This window comes from Falco rusticolus, chromosome 9, assembly GCF_015220075.1.
Source record: "Falco rusticolus isolate bFalRus1 chromosome 9, bFalRus1.pri, whole genome shotgun sequence".
NCBI classification, from domain to species: domain Eukaryota; kingdom Metazoa; phylum Chordata; class Aves; order Falconiformes; family Falconidae; genus Falco; species Falco rusticolus.
Window position 1 is genome coordinate 35,128,601 of NC_051195.1, and position 24,710 is coordinate 35,153,310.

General features: G+C 37.0%; 1 protein-coding gene across 2 annotated transcripts in view; it reads left to right on the plus strand.

The window, feature by feature from the left end:
• The window catches only part of NHLRC2 (NHL repeat containing 2), a 36,868-nt gene extending 17,469 nt beyond the window's left edge, over window positions 1-19,399 (plus strand). Inside the window, exons 6-12 of one of the 2 annotated variants that reach the window (XM_037401420.1) lie at window positions 565-651; window positions 5,799-5,898; window positions 6,374-6,605; window positions 7,058-7,180; window positions 8,240-8,449; window positions 9,535-9,760; window positions 11,115-19,399. In XM_037401420.1, the coding sequence (XP_037257317.1) occupies window positions 565-651; window positions 5,799-5,898; window positions 6,374-6,605; window positions 7,058-7,180; window positions 8,240-8,449; window positions 9,535-9,760; window positions 11,115-11,380 (1,244 nt within the window). In that variant the 3' untranslated portion in view covers window positions 11,381-19,399. The remainder of the gene's footprint in view (window positions 1-564; window positions 652-5,798; window positions 5,899-6,373; window positions 6,606-7,057; window positions 7,181-8,239; window positions 8,450-9,534; window positions 9,761-11,114) is intronic. The other variant, XM_037401422.1, reaches the window with a different exon arrangement.
• Window positions 19,400-24,710: the final 5,311 nt, after the last annotated feature.

A 24,710-nucleotide genomic window follows, 5' to 3' on the forward strand; every position in this document is an offset into this window, starting at 1 on the left:
GCTTGTGTTTTACCCTCCCCCTTCAAAATTCTTGAATGAACTCCATGGATTAAATTCTGGCTTCGTTAAAGCTGGTGCTGAAATTTGCATTGACACAGATTGTGCAGGAAATACAGTGGGAGGGCCAGCAGCTTAAAAATACTTTATTAAATTGCTGTGTGCTTTTTTAGTTTTCTCTGTTGTCCCCTTCTATTTTTATGCAGTGGGTGTTGAAAGCAAGTGATACTTAATGCACAGTTGATCTGAGCGTGAAATGTTCTTGATAGCTGCATTCTTGCTGGAAGGAACGGGACAATGACCTGTGCTTGGTGACATAACTGTGTGTTTCACATTCCAAAATCTGGTCTTAAAATGCATGATTGTAATCTATTTATAGAAACTCCCAAGTACAGTATTGACCATGCTTTCAGTAAACTCATTGGAAATTTTTACGTCAATTTAGGTTTTACGTAGATATTATTTAAATGAAAGTACAGTACCTTATCATACTGGTACAATTTTTATATCCCTTTTAAGGAAAAAGTATGTAAGATTTTTTTTTCCCCCTCTCCATGTTTCTTCTAGAGTGTTTTGTAGTACCACTGCATTCCAGAGGAAGCACTTTTTCTTTTTCAATTATCCATGGTGATTCTTCCCTAACTCTACAAAAAGGTAAAGCAATAATCACTTCAGCAATAAGCAGTTAGAACTTCCTGAGAGAGCTCAGACCATATATGAACAGTTTTTGTCTGAACTGTCTGTATCTTGAGCGTGTGCTTTCTACACGTTACTCTTCTTTTTCCTTCTAGTCTGGTCTCATTCTGGCATTGAAGCTGTAGCCTCCACTGTCCTGTGAAGAATATTCCTTGGTAGTAGCTGAAGATAAAAGACCTGCTTTTGTGATCATCGGGGATTAATTAGGAATTGTTTTTCTGGACAACTCAGAATCTGAGTTGCTGTAAACATATGTGGCATATGTAGTATGACTGCATGATGTAGCAATGTAAACTTACTTGGAATGCAAAAGGCATTCTCATCTCTTTAGCAGTTCCTCAAAGCTACCTCATTGAGCTTTGAGCTGTCTGCCCTCACACAAGTTCAGTTCCACAGAAGATCATGTTAGCGATGACATTGACATCAAACAGCATTGTCTGTCTTTTCTTCTTGAACTATATCCTAAATATACTTGTAAATGGCCATTATTTTTTATTGAAGAAATTTGAAATTTCAAAGAAAAATAACTTCTTCATTAAAGATAGAGCTGAAGTGGAAGACTTATTACAGGATTTTACTCCTGTGTTAGAACTGCTTAAGGAGAAAAAGTCTCTTGAGAAATAAGATATTCAGAAGTTACAGTGAAGGACTGCAGTGAAGCAGGACGTTACCTCGTCTTGCTTTGGGAGGACTTCTGAAGCACGCTGTTCCTCTGTATATTGTCTGAGTGGGTCAGCCAGCTTCATACTGTTGGCTGAATCACAGAGAGACACAAATAGATTTAACTGAAATCTTCACATATCCTAACATAACAGTTTTTAACTGTTCTCATTTTGATGCTAGAAGTGCTTTCAAATATGGAATGTGGGTTTTGGGGATCAGGGGAAACTGCGGTGCTGAAGTACTCCCAAGTGTATGCGTTTACTGTGCTTAAATAGGAATGAATAAAACACATAACCAGACTTAGCTTTTTAGTTATAGTGATGTATCCTGACATTAAATAGTTCTTTCACGTTAATAAATGCTATTACTTTGGATCTTTTTTAAAGTATTTGCTGCCATGACAGTCAGAAAGCCTGAATCAGAAAACTCAGGAAAGAAAGGGAAAATACTTAATTATAGTCATCATTTTTAGCTCCCTATTACCTCCCATTGTATGATAGCCCCTTGGTATCTATGTCCAAGGATTTCCCTTGATGAGGGGGGAGGTGTGTTAACTAATGAGGAAAATTCCAGAAGCATTTTGTTTCATAAAGGGTTATCCTGTTTTCACAATGCAACACTATGTGAAAGAGCGCCAGGTAGCATAGGGAAAAAAGAAGAAAATTAACTTTTATTCCTCTGAAAAGAATGATGTGTACTTGTGACAGTCCAGACTTAGGGTGCTAAAGCATACCTTTGAGGCTTTGCTATCTCTGTCTCACTGGGGAAGAGTGATGATTCTGTAGCTTTTCTATCAGGTTTGGATTTAATTGGCTAAACTTCCACTGACTTAAGTGAAGGCAAAACTCACATTCACATGTGTACATAGGCAGCGTGCCTGTCTGTAAACCGGAGGGCATATTGTATAGCCCTTTTTGCCTCCAGTGTTTTTTCAGAGGATGAGTGTACCAACAGACCTCTTCCTTGTTATTTTTTTTAAAGACAAAATTAGTAGGCAAGAATAATATTTTCAAACTTCAGTCTATTTAGAAAATGTCAGTGGTGCCAGCCACAAAATATAACGTGATTCCCAGGCTTTTAATTCCCGGACTGGGAGTAAGCATGCAGTCCCCAGACAAGGAAGCTGCAAGTGTTGGTAGTCCTGGGAATGGAATCTCTTCAAATACATTTTGCTGTTGACTGGTGTGAAATACTTTTCTGTGTGTTCAGATTGACAGGCAGCTAATGGTTAAAAGTATTACTGAATTGTTTAAAGTTGTGTATGTGTACAAACAGGACTGTGTATTCTTAAAACGTAGGTACATAGCAGAGGCAGATTCAGGAAGTGAGTCATTGTATAATAACTGAAGCACTGTATAATACAAAATGCCAGTGCATTCAGAGCTCTATTTCATTATTAGGGGATCTTTATAACAGAAGTATGTCACATTTGCAAGCTATACTTTGCTTTGATAGAGGCAGCACTAAAGATAAGAATGCACATACCCTAATAAGGAGAAACTACACTGGGTTTTTAAAACAGCTTGAGATAGGTTGGAATGCGCTGCTTAATTGAATAAATGTAAAAAGAATTGCTTTGTTCTTTTATGTTGTTTCATACTAAATTATTTTAAAATAATCTTTTCCATTCAGGGATGATAAGCAGTTATGATAATGATGGTATTACCATAATTTTAGCATGCTGGTTCTGCCTGGCCCCTTCTCCTCTGAGAACAGTACAAGGATGACAGTGGTGACATGTCCTCAAACTGTTCTGTCCTTAAAGAAGAGTTTTTTCTGTCTTTTGTTCCAGAACGTAAAGCATTAAACTCTGTAGTGTCAGGACCGTTGTGTGATAAAATACCTTGACTGTGCAACTATAGGCATTGTTTTTACTTTTCTGGTTTTGATTTTTATTAAAGTTCTGATATATTTTCCACAATTCAGCGTGCTTGTGCTGTTCCCATGCTTGCATCCATTCTCTTTGTTCTAATTGCCATCTGGTAGAAAATATTTAAGTAGCATTAAAATTTATGATGGTTATGGAGGTCTTCCTTGTTTTTCCTGTCTTGTTCTGTTAGTTGAAGAAAGGATCTTCTCTTTATTGATCTTACATATGCAGTAAAATTTGAAATTAATATTGATACTTCTTTCCTGTGTCTCATATTTGATAAGCCTTTCAGTGTGCAGAATTAGAGTAAGAAACCTTTTCAATTTTTCAGTATGTAGCTGTCACCAAGGGAGTTTTCAGTGGGTAGAATTAGAGAATCGGATAGGTGAATGGAACCCATTTTTCTAAAGTGCTCAGTTCAAGTCTTACTCCTTCACTTCATTGGTGGATGAAGTGAATATTAAATAATTAACAAAGCACTTTTTGTGATCCCTCAGAATGAACTGCACAGCATAGCAAGATAAAAAGCTCACTTTCTGAACTGACCATGGTTTTAGCATTATTCAGTCTGGGATACTCAGAATAGTAGCATCTGGAAAGTGCAAGATATGCATCACGGAAACAAAATCCTGAACCTGAACATGTACTCTATAGGAAGTAGTGAAATGATTTCATAGGCCATTTTCTCAATTTAAATCTCTTAGAAACAAGCTCTAAGCAGAGGTGATTCCAGGTATTTTTGGCATTGCCAGTACTTTGGTAACATCTCTGGTGACTCATAAAATGTGTGTTTTCAAACTCATTTGCAAATTTGCAAAGCAAGAACTCTTAGGTGCTTTGGCAATTTAACTTTTGTTCTTGGAGCTCTAGTTTGTTTAAAAATATGGAGCCACGTGGAGGTGCAGGAGAGAGTCAGCAGAGTTCCTTTGATCACGGTGTTGGAAACCTTTATCTTGATCCAAGAAGCAGAAAAGGCTGAAGGCGAACTGTTAAAATGATACCAGTACTACTATGAAGAGGGCTCACAGTATGAGAAATTGAATCTGGAGACAGAAGGATACTTTTTTCCCCCCCTTGCAGTGTGTAATGAAGGAAAGGTTTAGGATTAGAAGAAGAACAGCAGGATCTCAGGTAGGGGAATGGTGTTAATTTAATTTTAGGAATACTGATTTGGACTAACTTCTCAGGTTTAGAGTGATTGTGAGCATTTTACATAAAATTGCTTTCATTTTAAAATTCCAGAATATGGGGAGGAGGTATCCATCAGATCATTTGCAGGGGCAGCTATGAGATGCATAATATTTTATAAGTTCTTGTGAATAAAAACTTCCTGTGAGCAATTTGAAGGTATTTTTCTGATGAGTGCCTAACAGTTACTCCAAAACCTGATACATTCGTTCAGAAAAACATTTTAATGTTGTCTCTGACTAGATGGGACAGTTGTATACAGTGTGCATAGATTAGTATGGTGTTAGGAAAACAACAGTGTTGCCATTTTAATGCAGTTTTTAAATACCAACTTTCTGTTGCTTAAGATTTTCAGAAAAGGCTAAAATAAATTTCTTCTGGATTTGGGGGGTGGTGGTTTTTTTTAATTGTCTTTCACAATTTGTCTTATGTGTTCTTGTGCTGTAATATGATATGTTTAAAGCTATAGAACACTTACACATTTTTTGCTTTCCATTTGCATAATTATATTTGTGAAGTATTATCTGGGAAAGCTTCATGTAATTTCTAGATTTGGATTGGTGGATAGTAGTTTTATCTGTGGAGTTGAAAAACCTAGATGCTTGACACGTACTTGGACACTTCTTGATCAGAAGATCACTGTTCTGCAGATCTGCATCTTGTGTTTGTGATACCACATGTACATGTGCATAGGGAGAACAACGTGAAAACTGCATGGTTAGTGGAAGGGGAAATGAGTAATTGCCCACATTGCATCTAATGTTTGAATAAACAGCAGTTGTTGCTTTCCAGAGCATAAATCTACATGAAATGCAAGCATCAGTTACCCTTATCTTAAAAACGTTATGTCCTTTCTATATAATGTACAATGATACTGCCATGGTTATTTCTCTCAAAACCTCTAAACAGCTGCCAGTAGCTTTTTGGAATATCTAATTTTGTCACTAGCATAGTAGAAAACCACAAAACAAACCACACGTCCCCCACCCCCCCAAAACCATGCTTAGCAAAGATACATACATATTTGTTGGCTGGTATGAATCCAAAACCAACAGGTGAAACATGGGCCCAATAGCAAAAAGTTGCAAACAGCAAATCCCATTGGAAGTATGCCCTTTTATCAGGTAGGAGTATCAAAACCACAGTTTTTGTGTACTTGGGAAGAGAACAGGAGAAAAATATCAAGGTTTTTGGTAGATGGAAGACATTCTCTCTCCTTCTCTTGCTCTGTTTTTTGGTTGAATTTGTGGGGTTTTTTTCTTCCCCATGGCAAAAGGTGAGCTGGAGTAGGTAGAACAGCAAGATTGATTTGTTTATGTCTTTGTTTTATGAAGCATGCCCAAAGTGGTTTTTTTTCATGTTTTTATACGTTCATTTTTAAAAGTTTCAGGGACCCAGGAAGATGACGTTTTATGGATAGCAATGGCAGGCATTCATCAGGTATGGGCACTGATGTTGGAAGGTGGAAAACTACCGAAGGGAAGGTAAGCAACTGTAATGAGAGACATGTGAAATTGCTGTTTGTCTTGATAAACAGCTTTCAAACCCCAAAGAGAGAGATAATCAAATTACACTGAAAATATTTTTTCTCTACTGTACTTAGCTTGAAGCTTTCTGCTTCTGTTCAGACTTAAAAGGTGTGTGTCCTTTAAAGTCTGCCTACTTTTTCCCACATCTGTTAAATAAAATAAAGATACTACTTATGCTATAAAACTATGACTTGGTAGGTACATTCATATAATTGAATGATACTTTTCATTCCATTTGCTGAATTGCCTGGTGATGAATGATACACTAAAGTGAAATAAAAGTTAGCACAAAGGCATTGAATCATTCCTTGTGCTGCCCTATAGTTGGTTTTATAACTCCCAAGTGCTTGTCTTGTAGCTTCTGTTTATGCCTAAAGTCTTTTAAGTATTTCAAACTCATTCTTGAACTTGGGTTACTATTTTCCTGTAGTGATTTAAAGAAAGGAGTCTGCCTTCGATTTGCTGGGAGTGGAAATGAAGAGAACAGAAACAATGCGTACCCACATAAGGCAGGCTTTGCACAGCCTTCGGGGCTCTGTCTGGCTTCTGAGGAACCATGGAACTGCCTTTTTGTAGCGGATAGTGAGAGCAGCACTGTGCGAACCATCTCTCTGAAAGACGGAGCGGTGAAGCACCTTGTAGGAGGAGAGAGAGATCCTTTGGTAATCACTTCAAACTTCCCCACACTGCCCTACTAATATTCCTCAAGCCTGACCTGGAGGAACCACTTTTGGGGTGAGAGGGTAAATCAGTTTCCGTGGCCATCAATTTCTTAACTTCACTGCTTGGAATGCAAATGTGTGCCAGTTGTGACGCTCAGGTTGTAGTGCAGATTGTTGCTTCTCAGATAATAAATCACTTCTTTTTAAAATAGCTAACTTGATTCGGCATTGTGTGGTCATTAAAGTCAGCTGGATTCATATTGATAACTTAAATGTGAGAGTTTCCATTTCCATGGTTAGCATCCACACTTCCTGGTTTTCAGTGTTCTTATTTTGAAATTGTCTTGATTTTTTAAATTTTTTTCTAAGTCAGTGAATTTCCATTTAATTACAGTCATTTAAATTCATGTCAGCATTGAGTAATGAATTAGTTTAATAAAATCCTTTTCCAGAATTTGTTTGCCTTTGGTGATGTGGATGGAGCAGGCATAAATGCAAAGCTGCAGCATCCCTTAGGAGTAACATGGGACAAGAAAAGAAAACTGCTCTATGTGGCAGATTCCTATAATCATAAGGTAAGCATATAGTAGCTTGTTATATGCAGGCTTTACAGTTCTTACTACTGTGAAGGATTATTTTTGGAACGTGGAAAGATTGTGTTTGATTCAGTTAAGCTGAGGAAACAAATTATACGGGTTCTTTGTAGGTTCTTTTTCTTCCCTTCCATCCTTACAGGTCCTTCTCTTTACCACTGTTTTGATGTCACGTGCTTTTGTGTTGATATAATGGTCCCTTGGGAAAGGTGAATTTAAAGTGCCAAGTTACAATTCAGACTAAAGACCCTTTCCTTATGTTTTCCCGAAGATGCTGAACTAGAGCAAAAAAGCTAGAAGTGTTTAGTCAGGAATACTGCAGGTTTGGTAAAACTGGGAGAACAAGAGGACTTGGGTTTCCCTTAAAAAGGCCACCCAGGGTTTGGGAAGTATTGTGGGTTGCCTCCATGGAACTCTGAGATAAGAGAGATTGTTTTTGTGATTGCTCTTATGCGATGTTATAGAAGCTTTCATGTCTAAAAGGTTGTTAACTGTACATCAATTGAATGCATTAAAAGTAATATGTTTTAATTTGAAGAATAAAGAATATAACACTAAGTGCTTACTAAAATTCATGTAGCAAATGAAACTTTGTTTCAGGTATTGCATAGAACATTAAACTTTTTTGCTATTACTTTAAGGAAAAAAAATCATCTGTTTTTAGAAAAAAAATTATAAGTTAGCTTACTGGTTTTGTTATGCTCTTACTATATTGCAAATGTTTCTAGAAGGGCAACAAACATTAGAGAAACAAGCCAATCATCATACTTTTATACCAGAGGGGTAGGTACCTTCAAAATTACGAAAGGGAGCACTGAACAAAGACCAAAGGAAGAAGTAAAGTCCAGCAGAGAATGGGGAGGGGTGAAGGTGGGACATGTAATTTGGTACAGTATGATAATTTGGCTTCTAGGACACACACTTGGGTACTCAAGGTTAGTGCTGGCTTCTGAAAATGTGGAGCATAAGATAATGCAGAACTTCTAAGTCCTGGTAGGATTTTTTCAGAAAAAAATTTTTTTGTGTCTTTGTTTATCTTAGATAAAGGTTGTAGATCCCAAGATGAAGAACTGTGCTACCCTGGCAGGCACAGGAGAGGCAAGCAACATTATTGGTTCGAGCTTTACACAGTCAACTTTTAATGAACCAGGAGGTTTGTGTGTTGAAGAAAGTGGCGGCTTGATGTATGTTGCAGACACGAATAATCATCAGATCAAAGTGTTGGATTTGGAAACGAAAATTCTTTCCATGGCAAGTAATACTTATCGAACAGGCTGATGGTAGTGTTTCTTGATATAAATTACTATTGCAGGCTTTGGCAAGTGGTATAAAAATCATATAGTAATACACTTTTTGGGTAGACAGAGTAGCTAAAGTCACAGAATGTTTTGTGATGATGCAAATAAATGTTGCCTGTTAGCAGAGTTGTTGAAAGCCTTAGTCTTTGGAAAGGCAACTTTTGCATGAAAACAGAAAGTAATGATCCTCTAGAAAAGAATAATAGAAAAATATGAGTTATTAAAAAATACGGCCCAGTTTTTCAGTATGAAAAGCATTCCATGAGCACTTTGTAACAAGTGGAAGTTGAAATCAATTGCCAAGTCCTGTAGTTAAGCTGTAAGATGTGATTTTGGGAGGTCAGTGACTTAAAGCAAAATACATAGCGGGCTGCCAAGTTGTCATATCAAAACCCCTGTCATAACTGAGCACTACTGTATTTGCTTATAAACATGAAGGCAAACCAAATTTGTGCTCCTGTCTGTCTTATGATGGCACCATGTCTTAATGTTTTCCTATATATATATACACACACATATATATGACATAATGGTCCAACTGTCATCTTGTGCGTCTCTTGCATTTAATAGTACATGATCTTCTTGTGTGTTTAAATTTTCATATCATATAACATGTTGGTGGCTCTTCTGTTAAATTATCCTTTACTGTTCAGTCTGCATGGTTAAAATCTTAGATTTTATTACCAAAACACACAGTTCACTGCCAGATTAGAAGAAATTTTATTTTAAAATACAATGTAACTGTTAAAATTTAAAATTAAAGGATACTTTAAAGTACTTACGGATTTTATGGTTTTAATAGTAGATCTTATTTTATTTGGATTAATCAGTTTTATCTTTTTCATTTTAAAAAATAATTTTGTCATTTTTCTTTGTCATTGTGTTGTTGCACTGTCAGAAAGTTTTAGTCCTGTAGCCATATTATCATGTGTTAGTTTTCCTAGTCCATGTCAGCTTTGGAATAGTGATTACATTGTGAAAGCCTGTTTGCTTTCAGTACAAATAAAAATAAATATTTTGTTTGGTTTCTACTGATAGCTGCCTATCCTGCATCCAGAAGCATGCGATGTTCCAGACAACCTGCCTGTGCAAAAGGATAAAATAACAAACCTTCCAAAACTGCCTAAATCTGCACCAAATGTTCAACTTCCTTCACTAACTGTAGCTCCTGGCCAGACAATTCAGTTTTTATTAAAGTTGACTCTTCCTCCAGATTCAAAACTGAATGAAGAAGCACCCAATTCCTGGTTTATCACAGCAGAAGGTAAAGTGTCCTGGTTCCCATTTGACCTTGTGATGCATTACATGTTATCTGGAGTTGATACATTTAACAGCTGGAGTACTAAGATTGAAAAAGCAAAACAAAATGCCTGATAGCATCTTTTTTGCTTGAATTAATACATGCTGCATGTTGGTTTGTTTTTTTAACTTTCTTGGAACAAGCTGCCAGTGAGGGCTTGCAAAGGCACTGATCCCCCTGTAGATGCTTGCCCCCTCCACTCTGTCTCTACAAACAGCTTATCCCAGCACTACCATCTGCTTCTGGGAGAAAGCTCACCGTGAAGCTGAAGCATATTCCTGAAAGCGAATCAGGGTTTTTTTTGCTTTTGTCTCTTTCAAAAAGTGTTTGAGGTACATTTATACCTAACCGCTTTGAACCTACTTTATTATAATTCATATTTTTGTATTTCTGCTTTTAAAAGCAGTGAACAAATACTGTATAGGCACTGCAGTTTGTTTATATGCCTCATGATTTAAAGTGGTTTGTCATCCCACTTTGTATTTTTGGAGTACAAATAAACTATTTCCAGGAGAGTCAACACACTTTTTGGCCTGCAGGATCTCCAAATACTGTTGAAGTAAAAATATATGTGATAGCTTCGAGGTTTAGTAAAATGGGAGAATGTAAGCAACCTAAACTCAACGAGTCATTTCAAGCTCATAAATTCTAGAGCCAACTTCTAGGTATTTTTTGAAAAACACCAAAAAGAGCACTTCATCCATCTCACAGCAGAATACAGAATACAGTGCAATGAGCTAGTTACATTTATTGTTCTGTTCTTTTTTCAGTTCATGTACTCTTAAATATTTAAATAAATGGGAAACTCAAGTTCTGTTGTAACAGTCAGCCCGAACATGGCTAAATTGCAGCAACGCACTTGTAAAACCAACATTTCTGTTTGGAGATGCCATAATTCATTTGAAGTTTTATGCATTAATGGCAGATATCTTACCTGGAGTATTAGACCTCTGATACAAATATATAGCAGCTTGTTAATTTAAGTTTTGCTTGCATAACTTAGAATAAATTTTAATACCCTCTTAAGAGCATACAGGACAAATTGCAGATCCATTGCATTTAAATAAGATGTACTGTATATATACCTATAGTTCTGAACCAAAGCAATGGGTCTCTCCATCTTTAAATGGGTGCTAAACAAGCATTTGTAAATTAATTATTTTTTTTTGTCTACAACTGGAAAAATCAGGAAGGAAATTTCCCCTAACGTTGCATATGGAAAGAAAGTCCATGTTGTCATATAGGTAAAAATCAGTGTTTTCTGTAGGTTTCAGACATGTTAAATATCCTAATGATAAAACTTGTTCTTCTTTTACAGATAATACCTGGTTGCTTCAAGGACAGTGTCTGTCTGGAGAAATAAGGGATGTTTCCTGTCAAACTGTCATTCCCTTTCAGTTACCCAGGAGCTGTCAGTCAGCTGAAGCTATCCTGGCTATCAAAGCATGCCTCTACTATTGCAGCAAAGGTGGCAGTGCCTGTATGATGAAAGGAATCTCATTCAGTCAGCCTTTATGGATAGGTGGTACAAACCAAGGCAGCCTGACTCAGATTGAACTGATACACACATTTTTAACCAACTAACCCAAAGCCAGCTAATTTCATACTTTTATTTTACTGTCCACCATTTCTGTAGGAGAAAATACGATAGATAACTTTTTTTCTGTTTTTCATTTTCCTGGAGCTTATGACAAAGCTAAGAAGTAATATGATTGGTAAAATGCAGTAAAGTTCCCTACAGCTTAACATGAAAATTTATCATCGCAACCTCATTTCTTTTCATTACAGTAGCAGCAATGATATTATAACACTCTAGATTCTGTTGCCAATCGTGAATATATTGGATGTATGCCATTCTAAGCAATGAGCAACAATTTTTAGAGTCCTTTTAAAAGAGTTGATGTTATTTTGTGATGTTACTGTAAGTTCTTTGCACAGTACACACTGTTAGAATAGCTAGATATTTTGGACTTACAGATTCCTTTTGTGCCCTTATTAAATTTTAATAGAATGTCAAAACTAATCATTTCTTTCTCCAGGCTGTAAAAGAAGTGTCTTGCTTATTTTTCTGTAATGGCATTTATGCCACATGTATTTTGAAAATACATCTTAAACTAGGTGCAGCTCTAATTTTATGCAGACTGAGTGTTTTGCTTAACTAGATGTGATGGCCTTATTTGAAGAGCATAGTTTATGAAAAAATTTCTGTGAAAGTGTTCAGGTTCCTACAGAAGAATTTCATGCTGATTTCTAACAAGACTGTGCCTCTCTAATATGTGTGTGTGTGTGTGTATATATATATTTTTATATATATATAAAAAAAAAAAAGAACCACAAAATCATGCTGGAGTTTTTCTGGTACATACCAATTTACATTTTATAGTTAGTGGTAGATAATGGTTGAATATCCAAACTGCAAAAATTAAATGTCAACCAGTTCAAGCAGGCTGAATCACTTTCCTGCTTTTATGATTTCTTTGTGAAGACTTGTCTGAAGACTTCTGTCTTGCAAATACATAGTATTAACAAGAATATTATACTCCTGAAGTCTGATTCAGAGTCTTTTGAAGTCACTGTTAGTCCCCTGATTTGTAATAGTGGCCACTGAACCAGAACTGTCTATTTAATAATAGATTATTTGCATTCATGTTTAGAGATTCTGAGTTTTTGCTAGAAAACTGATAACTTATTCTTTGAGTAAAGTGCTTTAAAACTGTATTACAAAACTCCGTCTTTGGTGGTTAAGTGTTTTGCAAGTAAAATTCCTTCAGTTTGCCATAAGTAGCAAGAACCATGGGAAGAGTTTCCACAGGGCTTAAGTGGTAATTGGGTTAGACTCTCTGCTCTGGTCGTGAGGATCAGTTCTGAAAAGATGATTTTGTTTTAAGTTTGAAGATATTGTTTTCACATATAAGTACAGTAGTGGAAGAATTTTTATATATAGGCTTTTTAAAAACAATCACCATTGTTCCTCACACCTGTCAGTAAATCCTCAGTATGATTGTTATTGCTCTTTCTTATTTAAAGGCTGACAGAAATGTTGGTCATGAACCTGAGAGGCTTTTGTTTTAAGGGAACCATATGGACTGGTGTGTTTTTTCCTTCCATTGAAATGCCAGTCTATCTCTGAGTTTTCTCTGTAGTACCAGAAATGGTTGTTATCTCACCTGTCAGCAAGGCAAGGGCTGAGCTATTATTTCTCTTGCATTTGTTTTTTAAGCAACTTTTCTAACTCCATGTTTCAGCTCGTTTGGTAACCCTCTCAATTCTCACATTCTATTTTTAAGAAGGAAAAAGCTTTGCTTTTGTTCGCAGATTTCAAATGCTATTGGAAGGATGAAAGTAAACTAACTGGTTGGGGCATTTACAATTTTTTACTCTTTAGTACAATTCACTTTTTCAGATGTGTTTGTTTGTTTGTTTGACTTTGGGTAGTAGCCAGGAAACCTTAGATCAGCTTCTAGACAGCCCACAGATTTTCCCTTGCTTGCTAAAAAAAACAAGTATTATTTTCAGAAGTTCAAAATACCAAACCAAACTGTTACAGTTACCTTGAACATATAATTCAGCAGATGGATTTTTTTCTCTCATTTTCAACTAGAATGACATTCTGTTTGTCTCGGTTGGATGAGACCATCAAATTCCGCGTGTATTCAGTGGAAAAAAAGTGAACAGATCTGTTTTCTTATTGACGCTTTTTATTTAATGTATTGCTGTAGGGAAAAGACTGTGTATTCTTGACTATTTAACTATAGTGTGTAATGTTTAAATACAGTATTGTAGATACGTTTTCTAAATCTACATACAAAAATGTGTGTTTAAGTGTCATCCTTTTTGTTTTCAAGTTTCAACTTCTAGTTACTATACTTAGACACACTCAGAACCACTCTCAGCTTATTGGGAAAGGGTGATAGTAGCTTGTAGGAAAACTGCTGTATAAGCATCAAACAAGTCCAGGATCAAACTGTAAAGGACCTTTAAATATATCATTGTAGCCAAATTTTAAATAATTATATTTTAAGGAAAAACACAGTTTCAGCTTTACTAGTGGAGAGCAGGAATGGATCTGTTTGAGCCAGTTTTTTCTTCATTTTTTAAGTCCCTATTCAGATGACTGAATCTTATATAAACTAGGGGAGTGGAGCGTGGTATACTATATCTATGCTACTATTGCTCTTTCTACAAAGTTTCAGGGCATTCCTTGCTGATGCATTGTGATGGCTTTATGCTAAAGGAGAGGCAGAAGTTGTGATGCTATCTCAAAATGACACACAATCCATTATCTACAAAAAAAAGCTATACATCCCAAAACGTTTTCCCCTTGCATCCAGTAAGTCCTAAACCCTTTCAGGCAATAACCCCTTTAGCTTTTGCAAGGGAGAGCTCCTTTTCCTGATATCATCGCACAGGGATACTGCTCTAATCATTCTCCTTCATCATCTTAGGAGCAGCTGATTCCCAGTATGCTCCAGTTCTCGCTGACAAGTATACTGGAGTTCTGCTGTTTGGTCAGTCTATGTATTCACTGCAATTGGCTTTTAATCATCAAGCTAACGCTATGTTTCGTTTGTCCAAGGAATAGCATACACATTCCCAGAGTCACTCCTTCTGTTTTAGTTGTGGTGTACAGACATTTGAATGTTCTATAATTAGAAAAATATTTTTTTTAAAGCTTATGGTGTTTAAGGATACTATTTCCATTGCTTCCTCCAGGGTTTACAAGATACTTTTACAGTAAAGCAACAAGTGCCATAAATGTAACCAGACAGGCAAACAGAATAGCATGTACAAGCTACAGAAATTTATTTCAGCTAAGTACCAGAAAGCATCTTCAAACTATGAGTCAGAAAAAACAGAAAATGTTACTACTCAATCTAAATTTTGATAAATCAGATATATTGATGACTGCTATCTCTTTGTATGGTAATTTAGTTTATTAGTGTTTCCTGATATAAAAATTCTAAGCAGGTTGGTATGGCTCAGCACTCCCAGATTTGGATCTTACAGTAGAAGTATGTACTTCAAGACTTTTTAAGAACATGTCTTTCTACTGACTTTAATAGGTTTTGCATCAAGTTTTTTATTAATAAAGTGATAAATTACTATAGCAAATCTCTAAAGAATATTGGTTATGGTTGTATTGTCTAATGGAAACAAGTTCAGTGGCATTTGCAGGTTTTAGTTGTAGTGTTTGCTTTTCTGGAACAGCTTTTGGTTTTGAATGGGTATCTTAGTAGTTCCTTTAGATGTTTTTAGAAATTTTATTTAATTACAGTATCATATTCTTCATTAGACTAGGAAAAAGATAATGTGATTTTGAAGAAGGAGCGTACTCTGTTTTAATAGCTTCTCCATGTTGTTTTAATTCAGTAGTGTCTTTCTGTAGTTTATTCCTTCTGTTGAAGGAAGGGTAGGGATGCTCACTGTGTAAACCTATTGATGGGCATATACTTTATGCATACATTTTTAGTTGATTCCCTTTTGTGTTAGTTTCTTGCATGTCATTTTGAGCTTTTCTACTGGATGCAATTCTTCATAGTTTTGCCTTTCATGTCTTCCACATGTAGAGCATTATGTTTGAATAATGCTGTTGTAATGTGATACAAACCAAGTACGGACCAGATGAGTAACACATGAGAAAGTAGTTTTGTAGTGTCATGTAAATGCCTTATCTGCTTAACCTGAGAAAAGGTGCATATGGCTTCCATTACATTGTATATATTCTTAATGCACTTTTTTATTCCAGTGGGCAAATCTTGTAGATCAAATCATGAGTAAAACTATTTTTCATGAGAATGTCAAGAAAAACATTCCTTACATCTTGCTCAGAGGAGGGGGATGATCAGAATGAAGTGACTTTCCTTCTCGTGCAGGGGCATGTCCTTCTGTTCCTTTAATTATTATTTATTTTAGCAAAGAGAGTTGTATTATTGACCACAAATTCTTTTGAATTTTTGAGTCCTAACAAGGTTTTCTACATACATGGAAGCTTTAAATGTCTGACTTTGTAGAGTTGTGAGTGACATATCTAGTTTAAAATGGCATATAGTTTAGCAACCGATAGCAGAGATGTATGTACATTCTTAAGATGTGCAGGTTTTTTAATTCACTGTTATTCATGAAGACTTACCTCAAAGACACCTTGCAGCTAAACTCCCACAGAAGTGTGTTCATCAAGTTTGTAATGCAACTCAAAAGTAAGTTTTCTTCCTTGCATAAAGTGCAAGAGATTGTTCTGTATACGTTGTGTCTTCCAGGCTGCAGCTGCGCTACCTGAGAATTTACCATGCCCAGCAACTTATGAGCCATTCCCCCAGTAACTCTCTACTCAAATTTGCCAGCTCAGTTGTTCATGTAATCACTTAAAAATTACCAATTTGTTAGCAAAGATTTAGTATTTAGAATTATTCATTAAAATGTTCCTTGAAATTGGTTTATCAGGGATTAGAGGAGCTTTTCTGTTCCAAGCAGACAAAGTATAAGAATGATGTGACAGTTGTTGAAAATGTGAGACCTGGTTATTTTTTTAATTAAATGACCACATCTGTCTTTGTATTCTACAACAGATCATGAATTTAGAAATGGTATTTTTAACCAAATTGATTACTGTCTTCCATCAGAAGCAGGTGTTCTATATTTTATAGGTTTTGTACTATCATTTGTAAAATCAGTGCTCTCATTAAGGATTAGGATTCATTGCTGTTCAGGATTCAGTGCACCTATGATTGAGTTTCTGAGTTTATCTTAGTTTCTTTGTCACAATATTATGGAGGATTTCAGTTAGCTTTTTTTGGTCTGTTTTTTCTTCCTGTAGTTTCCCAAAGAATGAAATGCAGCCAGTATCTTGTTACCATGGAGGTATCCAAGTAGGATAATTCCCTCTACCAGCTCCTTGCCCCTCCCCTGTCTTAGGGATGGGGATGAAAACAGCAAGTGCAATAGGGCTGTCCCGTATGAAGATAACATTACCTGGCAGCTCGCTCCGAAAGGATGCAGATGAGGTGAGGGTTTCAGGATGAGGTACACTGTGTGTTCACACTGATTCTCAAATGGATGATTCTCAAAATGGATAGACCCTGGTGCATACTGGCTTCCTGGAGTTACCTGCTGCCTAGGTCTACTTCTATTTATGGCCTCTAAAATCTTGCTCTATAAAGAAGGCAAGAATTTTGCCCTTATTCCTGCAAAAATCTTTAATCAATTGATTCATTAGTACTCTTAAGATAACCTGGTAATAATTACTGGATTCTAGGACCTATCTGGACCCTCCCCCGTGATCCTAGGTAGCATTAGAATAAAATGATGTCCTCAGGTCAGCTTCGTCAAGCTTTACACTGATGCAGCTACTGTCAAAATTTTTACTTTTACCTCTGGCCCTGTCCGGTGAGGTCCTGACCTTGTTTCTCAATCTCCCAGAGCATCCCATCAAACTTCAGTAGCCTGTGCAGGGATTTTGATGGCTCTTGGTTTCAGGAAACTTTGACAGTATAGATAAATACTTTAGCTATTATGTAATTTGCTGCCTTGTTGCACATTGTGCTTAATTATTATCAGTGTAATACATTTTTATTGCAGCTGAAAAGCTAGAAATCTTGGTTATAAGTTGAGAACTGTTTGCATAGCTGTAAGTACTTATTGCTTAGTGTATCTCTTCGTTGGTCTGTTGCTTTCAAACATACCAGGGAACTTTTTGTCCAGTTGCAGGCCCTACGGCTAAGCAAAAGAATTGCAAGTATTTTTCAAGTCTTGCCTAGTTCCTTTGAAACATTAACAATTTTGAGCTAAAGAAATGTCATTTGTAAAACTTTGTTCATAAATCTACCTTAATTTAATGGTCTGTACTCAACACGCCTCAGAAAAGCACTGTATTATTTTCCCTTTTGACTAAGTATTAAACTCCACTTTTAAAATCATCTGGCCATTGTCAGACTTCACAGAAAACAAGACAATGATTCCCAATTTGATTCTACAGTCATGTTTTTAAAGAATAAGAGCTTGTTTTTCAAGCTTCTGATTAAATTGAAATACCTGATTTTGAACCATACATTCAAGGAAACTGTTCTGAGGGCTGCCTATATCAGATAACTGGCTTCTAGATTTGAAAAATTTGGAATTGATAGTTAAGTGGAGGAACAGAATTGCTGAATGTTTTATGTTTTGATTATTTAACTTCAAAACTATCCAATTTCAATTTTAAAGGAGAAGTTGTGCATTAAAACTTTCACTTCTGTAAATCATTACTATTAATGTACCATTAATCATATATCATTAAAACTTGTAATGGTTCTATGTTATTTTATGAATAAATTAATCAAGAAAAACAAGGTAGTTGTAAAACTGCAACTGGGTGAAATCCAGGTGCTCCAAGGTTAGTGGCAAATATCTTTAGGGCCAGTAGTTCAGCCCAGTGCGACAGAAATTCTGTGTTTTCTTTATACATCATAATGGCTGAAGGAAAAAAAAAATCGGTGCCTTCCATAACAGTCCTTGAAAGTGCATCTTTACAGAAGTGTTGGAGTAGTAATTAAAGTAAGATATTTGACAGTCATGCTTTGCAAGTTTCCGGGGTTTTTAATTCTACTAATTCTGAAACTGTGAAGAGTTTTCCCTCTTCATGTTTTTGAATTAAGTTGAAATTAAGGTGCTTGTTGTTCAAGCTACTCTTCTTACAAAGTACTTCAAAATTTTTTTCTCAGTCTCATGAATCTACTTCTGAAACTAGTATTACCTCTTTTGCATGCTTCAGAACAAAATTGGCAGGGAGATTTCAAACGGCTTGCTGAAATCGTGGTACAAGTGAGATGGAAGGTGACACGTTCATTGATCTGAAAGGTGGAGGATGGTGCTTCTTGGTATTTGAAGGGTAGAGGATTGGGTTTTGTTTTAGGGTGGGTTTTTCCCCTGTTCTACAGATCAGAAAAGGTCCTTTAAATGGCAGAAGCTTGTGTGTAGAGGCAGCTAGGGGAAGGGTCAGGTTCTCTCGCTGTGAAACCACGTAACTCCATTTAGGTTCTGATGCTGGGATGTCTAAAAATCCCAGCACTATAATACTAACGAAGAAAGTCACATTTGAGCACTTAATAATCAGCTTAATAAATTTCTCCTTATGGTTTAAGGGGAAAGATGGGGATTTTTTTTTTCCTTGGGGACTTCATTGTTGCTTTGTGAACATTGGAATGTTTTTGTCTGCTCTTTGAGATGCTAAACCTCTGTTTTTCTGTTACGTATGATGCAAAGCCTTTAAAATATCTGAACATTTAAAAGATGTGTTTTATTTGTTGCTACAAAATATGCAAAGAATTAAAACTGAAGGCACTTCATCTAAGCTGATGAAGCTTAGACTGTAAATTCTTCACATACAGCATTGCCTAATAGCGTTCTTAACAATATTCATGGATTATGATCCTTTTTAAATAAAAGGTAAATGTCCTGTAATATTATGAGAACAAATAAATACACTGTAGAAGAAATGTCAGCCTCGGATACCAATTCAACAAATAAACAGTGATTAAAGAATGTACTCTTTCTCCTGTGAAACCTCTTTCTCCTTGTAAAGCTTTTCCATGGAAAAATAAACATTAAAAATTTTATCTTTTCTTTGCAGGCTGAGTTTGTCTGTCAATCTTTATGTGAACATAGGTGCAAAAGTTGTGAAATGCATCTGCCAGGTTACAGCTTGATAAAAATCCTTTAATTAACAAGTACTGTTCATTTCACACCTCCTTTCCCACAGGGCTCTGCAGTCGTCAGTGTAAGTCGGCCATTCAGTGACCTGAGGATTGGTAAAAGAGCATGCAGTTGTGAGGACTCCCCAGCTTCAAGGTTACTCAGTGGTCTGAAAACAAGAGATCTGGTTTTATTCCACTTCTGCACATAGAGATGAGAAATGGTCTACTGCATGAGTCACAGACTGCTTGGTAGCCTTCAGTTTATTGCAGAGATCGCAGAGCAAGCTTAGCTACTGGAATAGATCTCACTGCATGAGCTCCACTTGGAAGCACTGTTTGTTAGCCGTATTGCTGTGGCTAAACTGTGCCACAGTTTGAAGTATGTGGGTGCCTGTTTAATAATTACGGTAAACCATATTTTAACAGCAGCTTCTAAAAATATATAATTGTTTTAATTGGTAACAGTTTTGCCCCTTTGACTAAGAACATACGGATGCGGAGTACTAATACAGGCTTCTCATGCTCACCAATACAGCTGAGGACCGATACCAACGTACCTGTAAAGATAATCCCTTATTTATACTGCTTATCATGTTTTTATTGATACAATGATGTATGATAATGAAAGCATTGTACGCCGAAACTTCTGGCATATCTACTGTAGGTGAGCCCCGGCAATAGTAGTGTAGCTACGGTTTTTATGTTTTTAGCTCCTTCGCTAAAGATTATTCCTTATGTCTGCTCATCTGTTCAAATACTTAAAACATTTATACGTGCTACTTATAAAACTCCGCTAACTTTCTTTGATTCCATCCAGATTAATCAGCTTAGCCTGATACAGTGAGTGTAAATTTGACAAACATTCAAACAAACTTGTTTGCAATTTCTGTGTTTTGTTACAGAGTACATCTAAAGCTTCTGCCAAGCCTAACTCAGCTAGCTTCGGCAGGGTTGCTTCATCTCAGCATCTTCGCGAGCATTTGCCTTGGGTCATAAAGCTGAAAATGTACTTGCTTTCAGTTGTCATCTCTGAATGCCACCTTCACCTCCAACTTTTACCAGAGTGTTCTTAGCAGTAAGCCTGCATGTACACGCACTTGTACATTCCATGTGCAAACAGATCTACGATGCTTGGGTATATAATGGCATTTCTGTGACTGAGCTGTACTTGTGCGTTTTGCCAGAACCCAGGGAGGCACTGCCTGGTGGAGATTTCTGTGGTCACAAAGTCACTGCTCTAGGAAATAATTAATTAGGTTGTTTCTAAAGGCAAGGGAAAGGAGTCTTTCATGTGAAATTTGCTTATGGGCCAAGATACTTGTTATTGCAAGGGATTCTGCAATCTCCTGCCAAGAGGAACTTATCTGGAGATTGGGTAGATGGGGTTTCAAATGGCTCCTTTCCCTGCCCTGTCCTTCCCATCTGAAGTAGTTTCCTGTGGCTGTTCAAAATCATGACCCTGCTGCTTCATCTGAATCTTATCTTTTCTGCCTGTCACCCTGGTATTTCATGCACAATCCCACAGAAACTGGAAACAATACCTTATGGCTGTTTTGTGTGGCGCTGCATGTAGCAAAATTCAACCCTCATGGTAACTGGGCTTTCTAGAGCTGGTTTGTTCTCCTTTGCCCTCTTAAGCACAGAAACTGAAGCAGAGGTGAGGATTTTAGCCTTCAGTTGTAAAAAAGTAGCTTTCTAAAGTATTGGTACAGCAGCACATGCTGTTTCTTTCTCTTTTTGGGAAAACATTAGCGAGTTATAACCCATAGTTAAATCCCTCCATAGTTTTCCTATCTCAAGCATTCCCTTAATGTGGGCTTGCCAGTGCTCAGAGCTCCTAATAACAGGCTGTAAATAGTGGGTGTATTTTCCAAACACGGACAAAGCTGTAATATTAAGAAATAGCTAGATATTAATGAAGAGTTTGCTTCAGTAAAACCAAATATTTAGGCAAATTTACCCTTGTGCTGTATATTCTCTTGTGAATTCCATCCACCATGGAACCGCAATGTTATTTTTGATCTTTGACACTGTTGCTACAATTGCTGTCCTTGAGAACTGAAAAATTGTTCTACCACCTTCTTTATTTACTAATGAGAAGGTAACACATCGGGTCTAATATCTTCTTTATACAGCAAGGCTTGGGAAAGCACCTAAGTTCTCTGGTGAAGGTCTGAACCCCATGTCTGAGATGGCACATGCGTGGGACGTGTTTTAAGCAGAGCAAAATCAGCAGTTTAATGGTCAGTAGCGTCAGCAGTGATTACATCAAGGCCTCTGCACCTTCCCTCCCTCTCCTTGTGCACACTGACACACTCATGACGACTCAAGCTGTGGTGTTCTCCAAGTTGTTATCTGGGGTTGATACTAAAACCCAGAGATCGCTAAGAAGGAGAGATGTGACTGCTTTTCAGTATCTTAACATATTCAGCAAGTGGAATCACAGGAGAGAATGTAAAATTGAAATGCACCAAGCAGTGCGTAGGAGCATCGATGCCTAAATGGCAGTTAAATCCAAGGGAAATTTGCTGGGGGCTACTGAGAAACCTGTCATTTAAATTTTTCCTTCCTTTATGCAGTTGAGTGAAGAAGATGGATTTAATTAGCATTTTTGCCATGCTCTTAGCAGTGGAAGTGCTATAAAGTGCTGATGTTATCGCAAACTCAAATCAAAGGAGGTGCGTGAGGCAGAACTTAGACCATATGAGGAAGGTGAGAGGATGTACTGGGATGCTCAGAAATCGAGCCTCTAGTAAAGAGCGACAAAATTTGCTTCACAAATTCACTGGTAAGTGTAAAATGAAACTTACTGAATCATAACAGGATTAGTTATGAATTTAAACTAGCAAGGAATTAAGTTTTTTTATTTACTTGAGAATGCTGAACAGAACTATTCTCTTTACAGTAGGCTTAAATTACATGGAAGTACGTGAAATACAGGAAAAATACAGAACTTTACCAAGAGAAGTGAAGTAGGATGGATGATGTATTTTATAGAGAAGTATAAGCACCTATAAGCACCTTTTTTTCTAACATACTAAGTGTTAGTGGACGGAGACTTTCAGCAACTTTGTGACCTGCTTCCAGTCTATGTAAGTACATCCCCTATAATCAGAAGATTATGTATTTTTCTTACACGTTTGGTACAGGGTCTCTCCTGCTTTCACATACTGTGGTAGCCTGATCACCGTGATGCCCTCTGGGACTCTGCATGTCACAGTTTTGGTCCTGACAGTAGGAGAGATTACCTTATAAGCATCTGACAGCAGGTGTGCATCTTTTTTCCAAGAACAGTCTAGCTCAGATGAACCCATTGTAATAATTGTTTTCTGCATTCTCCTAACATGCAGAAAGCTTGTGGAGTACCTTGTACAGTGGCAAGCAAAAAATTATCAGGATTCTCTTGGATTTAATCCATGCTGAAGCTTCTCACAGTCTTGAAGGAAAGTTACATTTACGATTGAAGTGTTCCCAGGAAAGAGCTAATTTGCTATTTGCAAAAATAATCCCAACAGGTTTGCGTTGTTAGCCTAAAAAAATTTGTATATTGTAAACTCAGAAATGTTTGCAGTCAAGTAAAGACATTTTTAGAAAAAGGGATCAACTTTTCTGAAGCAATTCTGACCTGCCAGCTTAACAGTACGAGGACAGTTGTAAGCAATTATATATCCTATCCATTTATTTTGTCAGTCAAGGAAATTAGCAAGGAAAGTCCACTAGGATTATGTTCCAGCATAGCACTTGAATAGTACCTCTCAGCATTAAAGGCCACTGAATCCTTAGTTTGGGAAGAGATTCAGATTCAGTAGTAAGTTTGACTCTATGATATAAACTATGTGAAGTCTGAACCTTTAGATGGAATAAATTTTTCTGCTTCTAACTGGACAGTGGAGTTCATACATTTCTCTCAGGCAGCAAATAAATGTATTTATCTGTGCATTGCTGCACTCATTAATCTCTGCTGAGTTTCTTCTTAATGGCTGTCACGTGATCCTTTTCCTCTACCTTCATTTCTCTAATTAGTTCTCCCAAAGCTTGCAGCCCATTGCCTATCTGCTTGTAGCTCTTTTTACTCACAAAAGTAATTTAGTTTCTCTCATGTTGGGAAAAAATCTTCCTAGCCTGTACATCCCTTTCTCTTTTCTATTTACACTCATGAAATGTGCTATTAGCAAGAGCCTGCCTCCTCTATTTCACGTGTATATTACATCCCACTAATTTGGCTGTCCCCATGCTGACCACTGAAATTGCTCTCAGCAAGGTTTCTAATGATCTATTGCTAGCCAGGTATCTTCAATCTTCTTGGCCTGCCAGTTGCTTTCAACATACACAACCAGCCTTTTAGTTTTGAAATTTTCACTTTGCTTCTGTACTTCCCTTTATTCAAGCTCTCTCTATACATTGGAAACTGCTCCTTCATCATGTCCTTGGCTGAACAGTCCTCATCTTTCCCATCTCCTTGGTGAGAATTTCCCTGGACTGCCACTCGTCCTTCCCTTTGCACGCTGTCTCCAGATCTTACAAAGTTCGGCAACCACCTGTGCTGAGGACTCACAGTCCTACCTCTCTCTTCCAGAACAGTCTCTTTCTAACAAACTTAAGCGTATCCCTTTATCTTCCTTTGACTTTATAAAATGCAATATAGCTGAAAACTCCTAATCATCTCTTATCTTAATCCTGCTGATTACAGACAAGCCTTAGAACTTTAGCATTCGTTCAGATTTCAGTATCTCACTAGGTCCTCGCATTTGGACAGTGCCTGAATTTTTGCAGATTTTTTTCCATCTTTTGTCTTCTCTCTCTGTGTCTGAACATTTGTTTGAGGTTTTCTACCTCATGTCTCAATCACTACAACACGCCATGTTAGTTGACAGAATCTTGTCCTGCTCTTACCTATCCAAAATGTGACTTTGTCAAGTGTTGGGTTTGTAGCCTGAAGGGTGACGACTGAAACATTACTGTCTTGAATCCAAATGCCAGCTCTCCGTACTTGCTAGCATCAAACATATGCTGCACCTCCGCATATTTCAACATGCCATTCACAGCATAGTCATATCCTAGCTGTGATGTTTTACTAAATTTCAAGATACCAACTCCTGCCTCTGTTTTTTCATCTTTCTGCACCATTATCCACTATTTATCTTGCAAACATCACAAAAAGTACCTCTGGGGCTTCCCATAATTTTCCAAAGGATTTCCTCATCAACACTGTCAAAGCCTTTCTTGCAACACTGAAATATTATCAA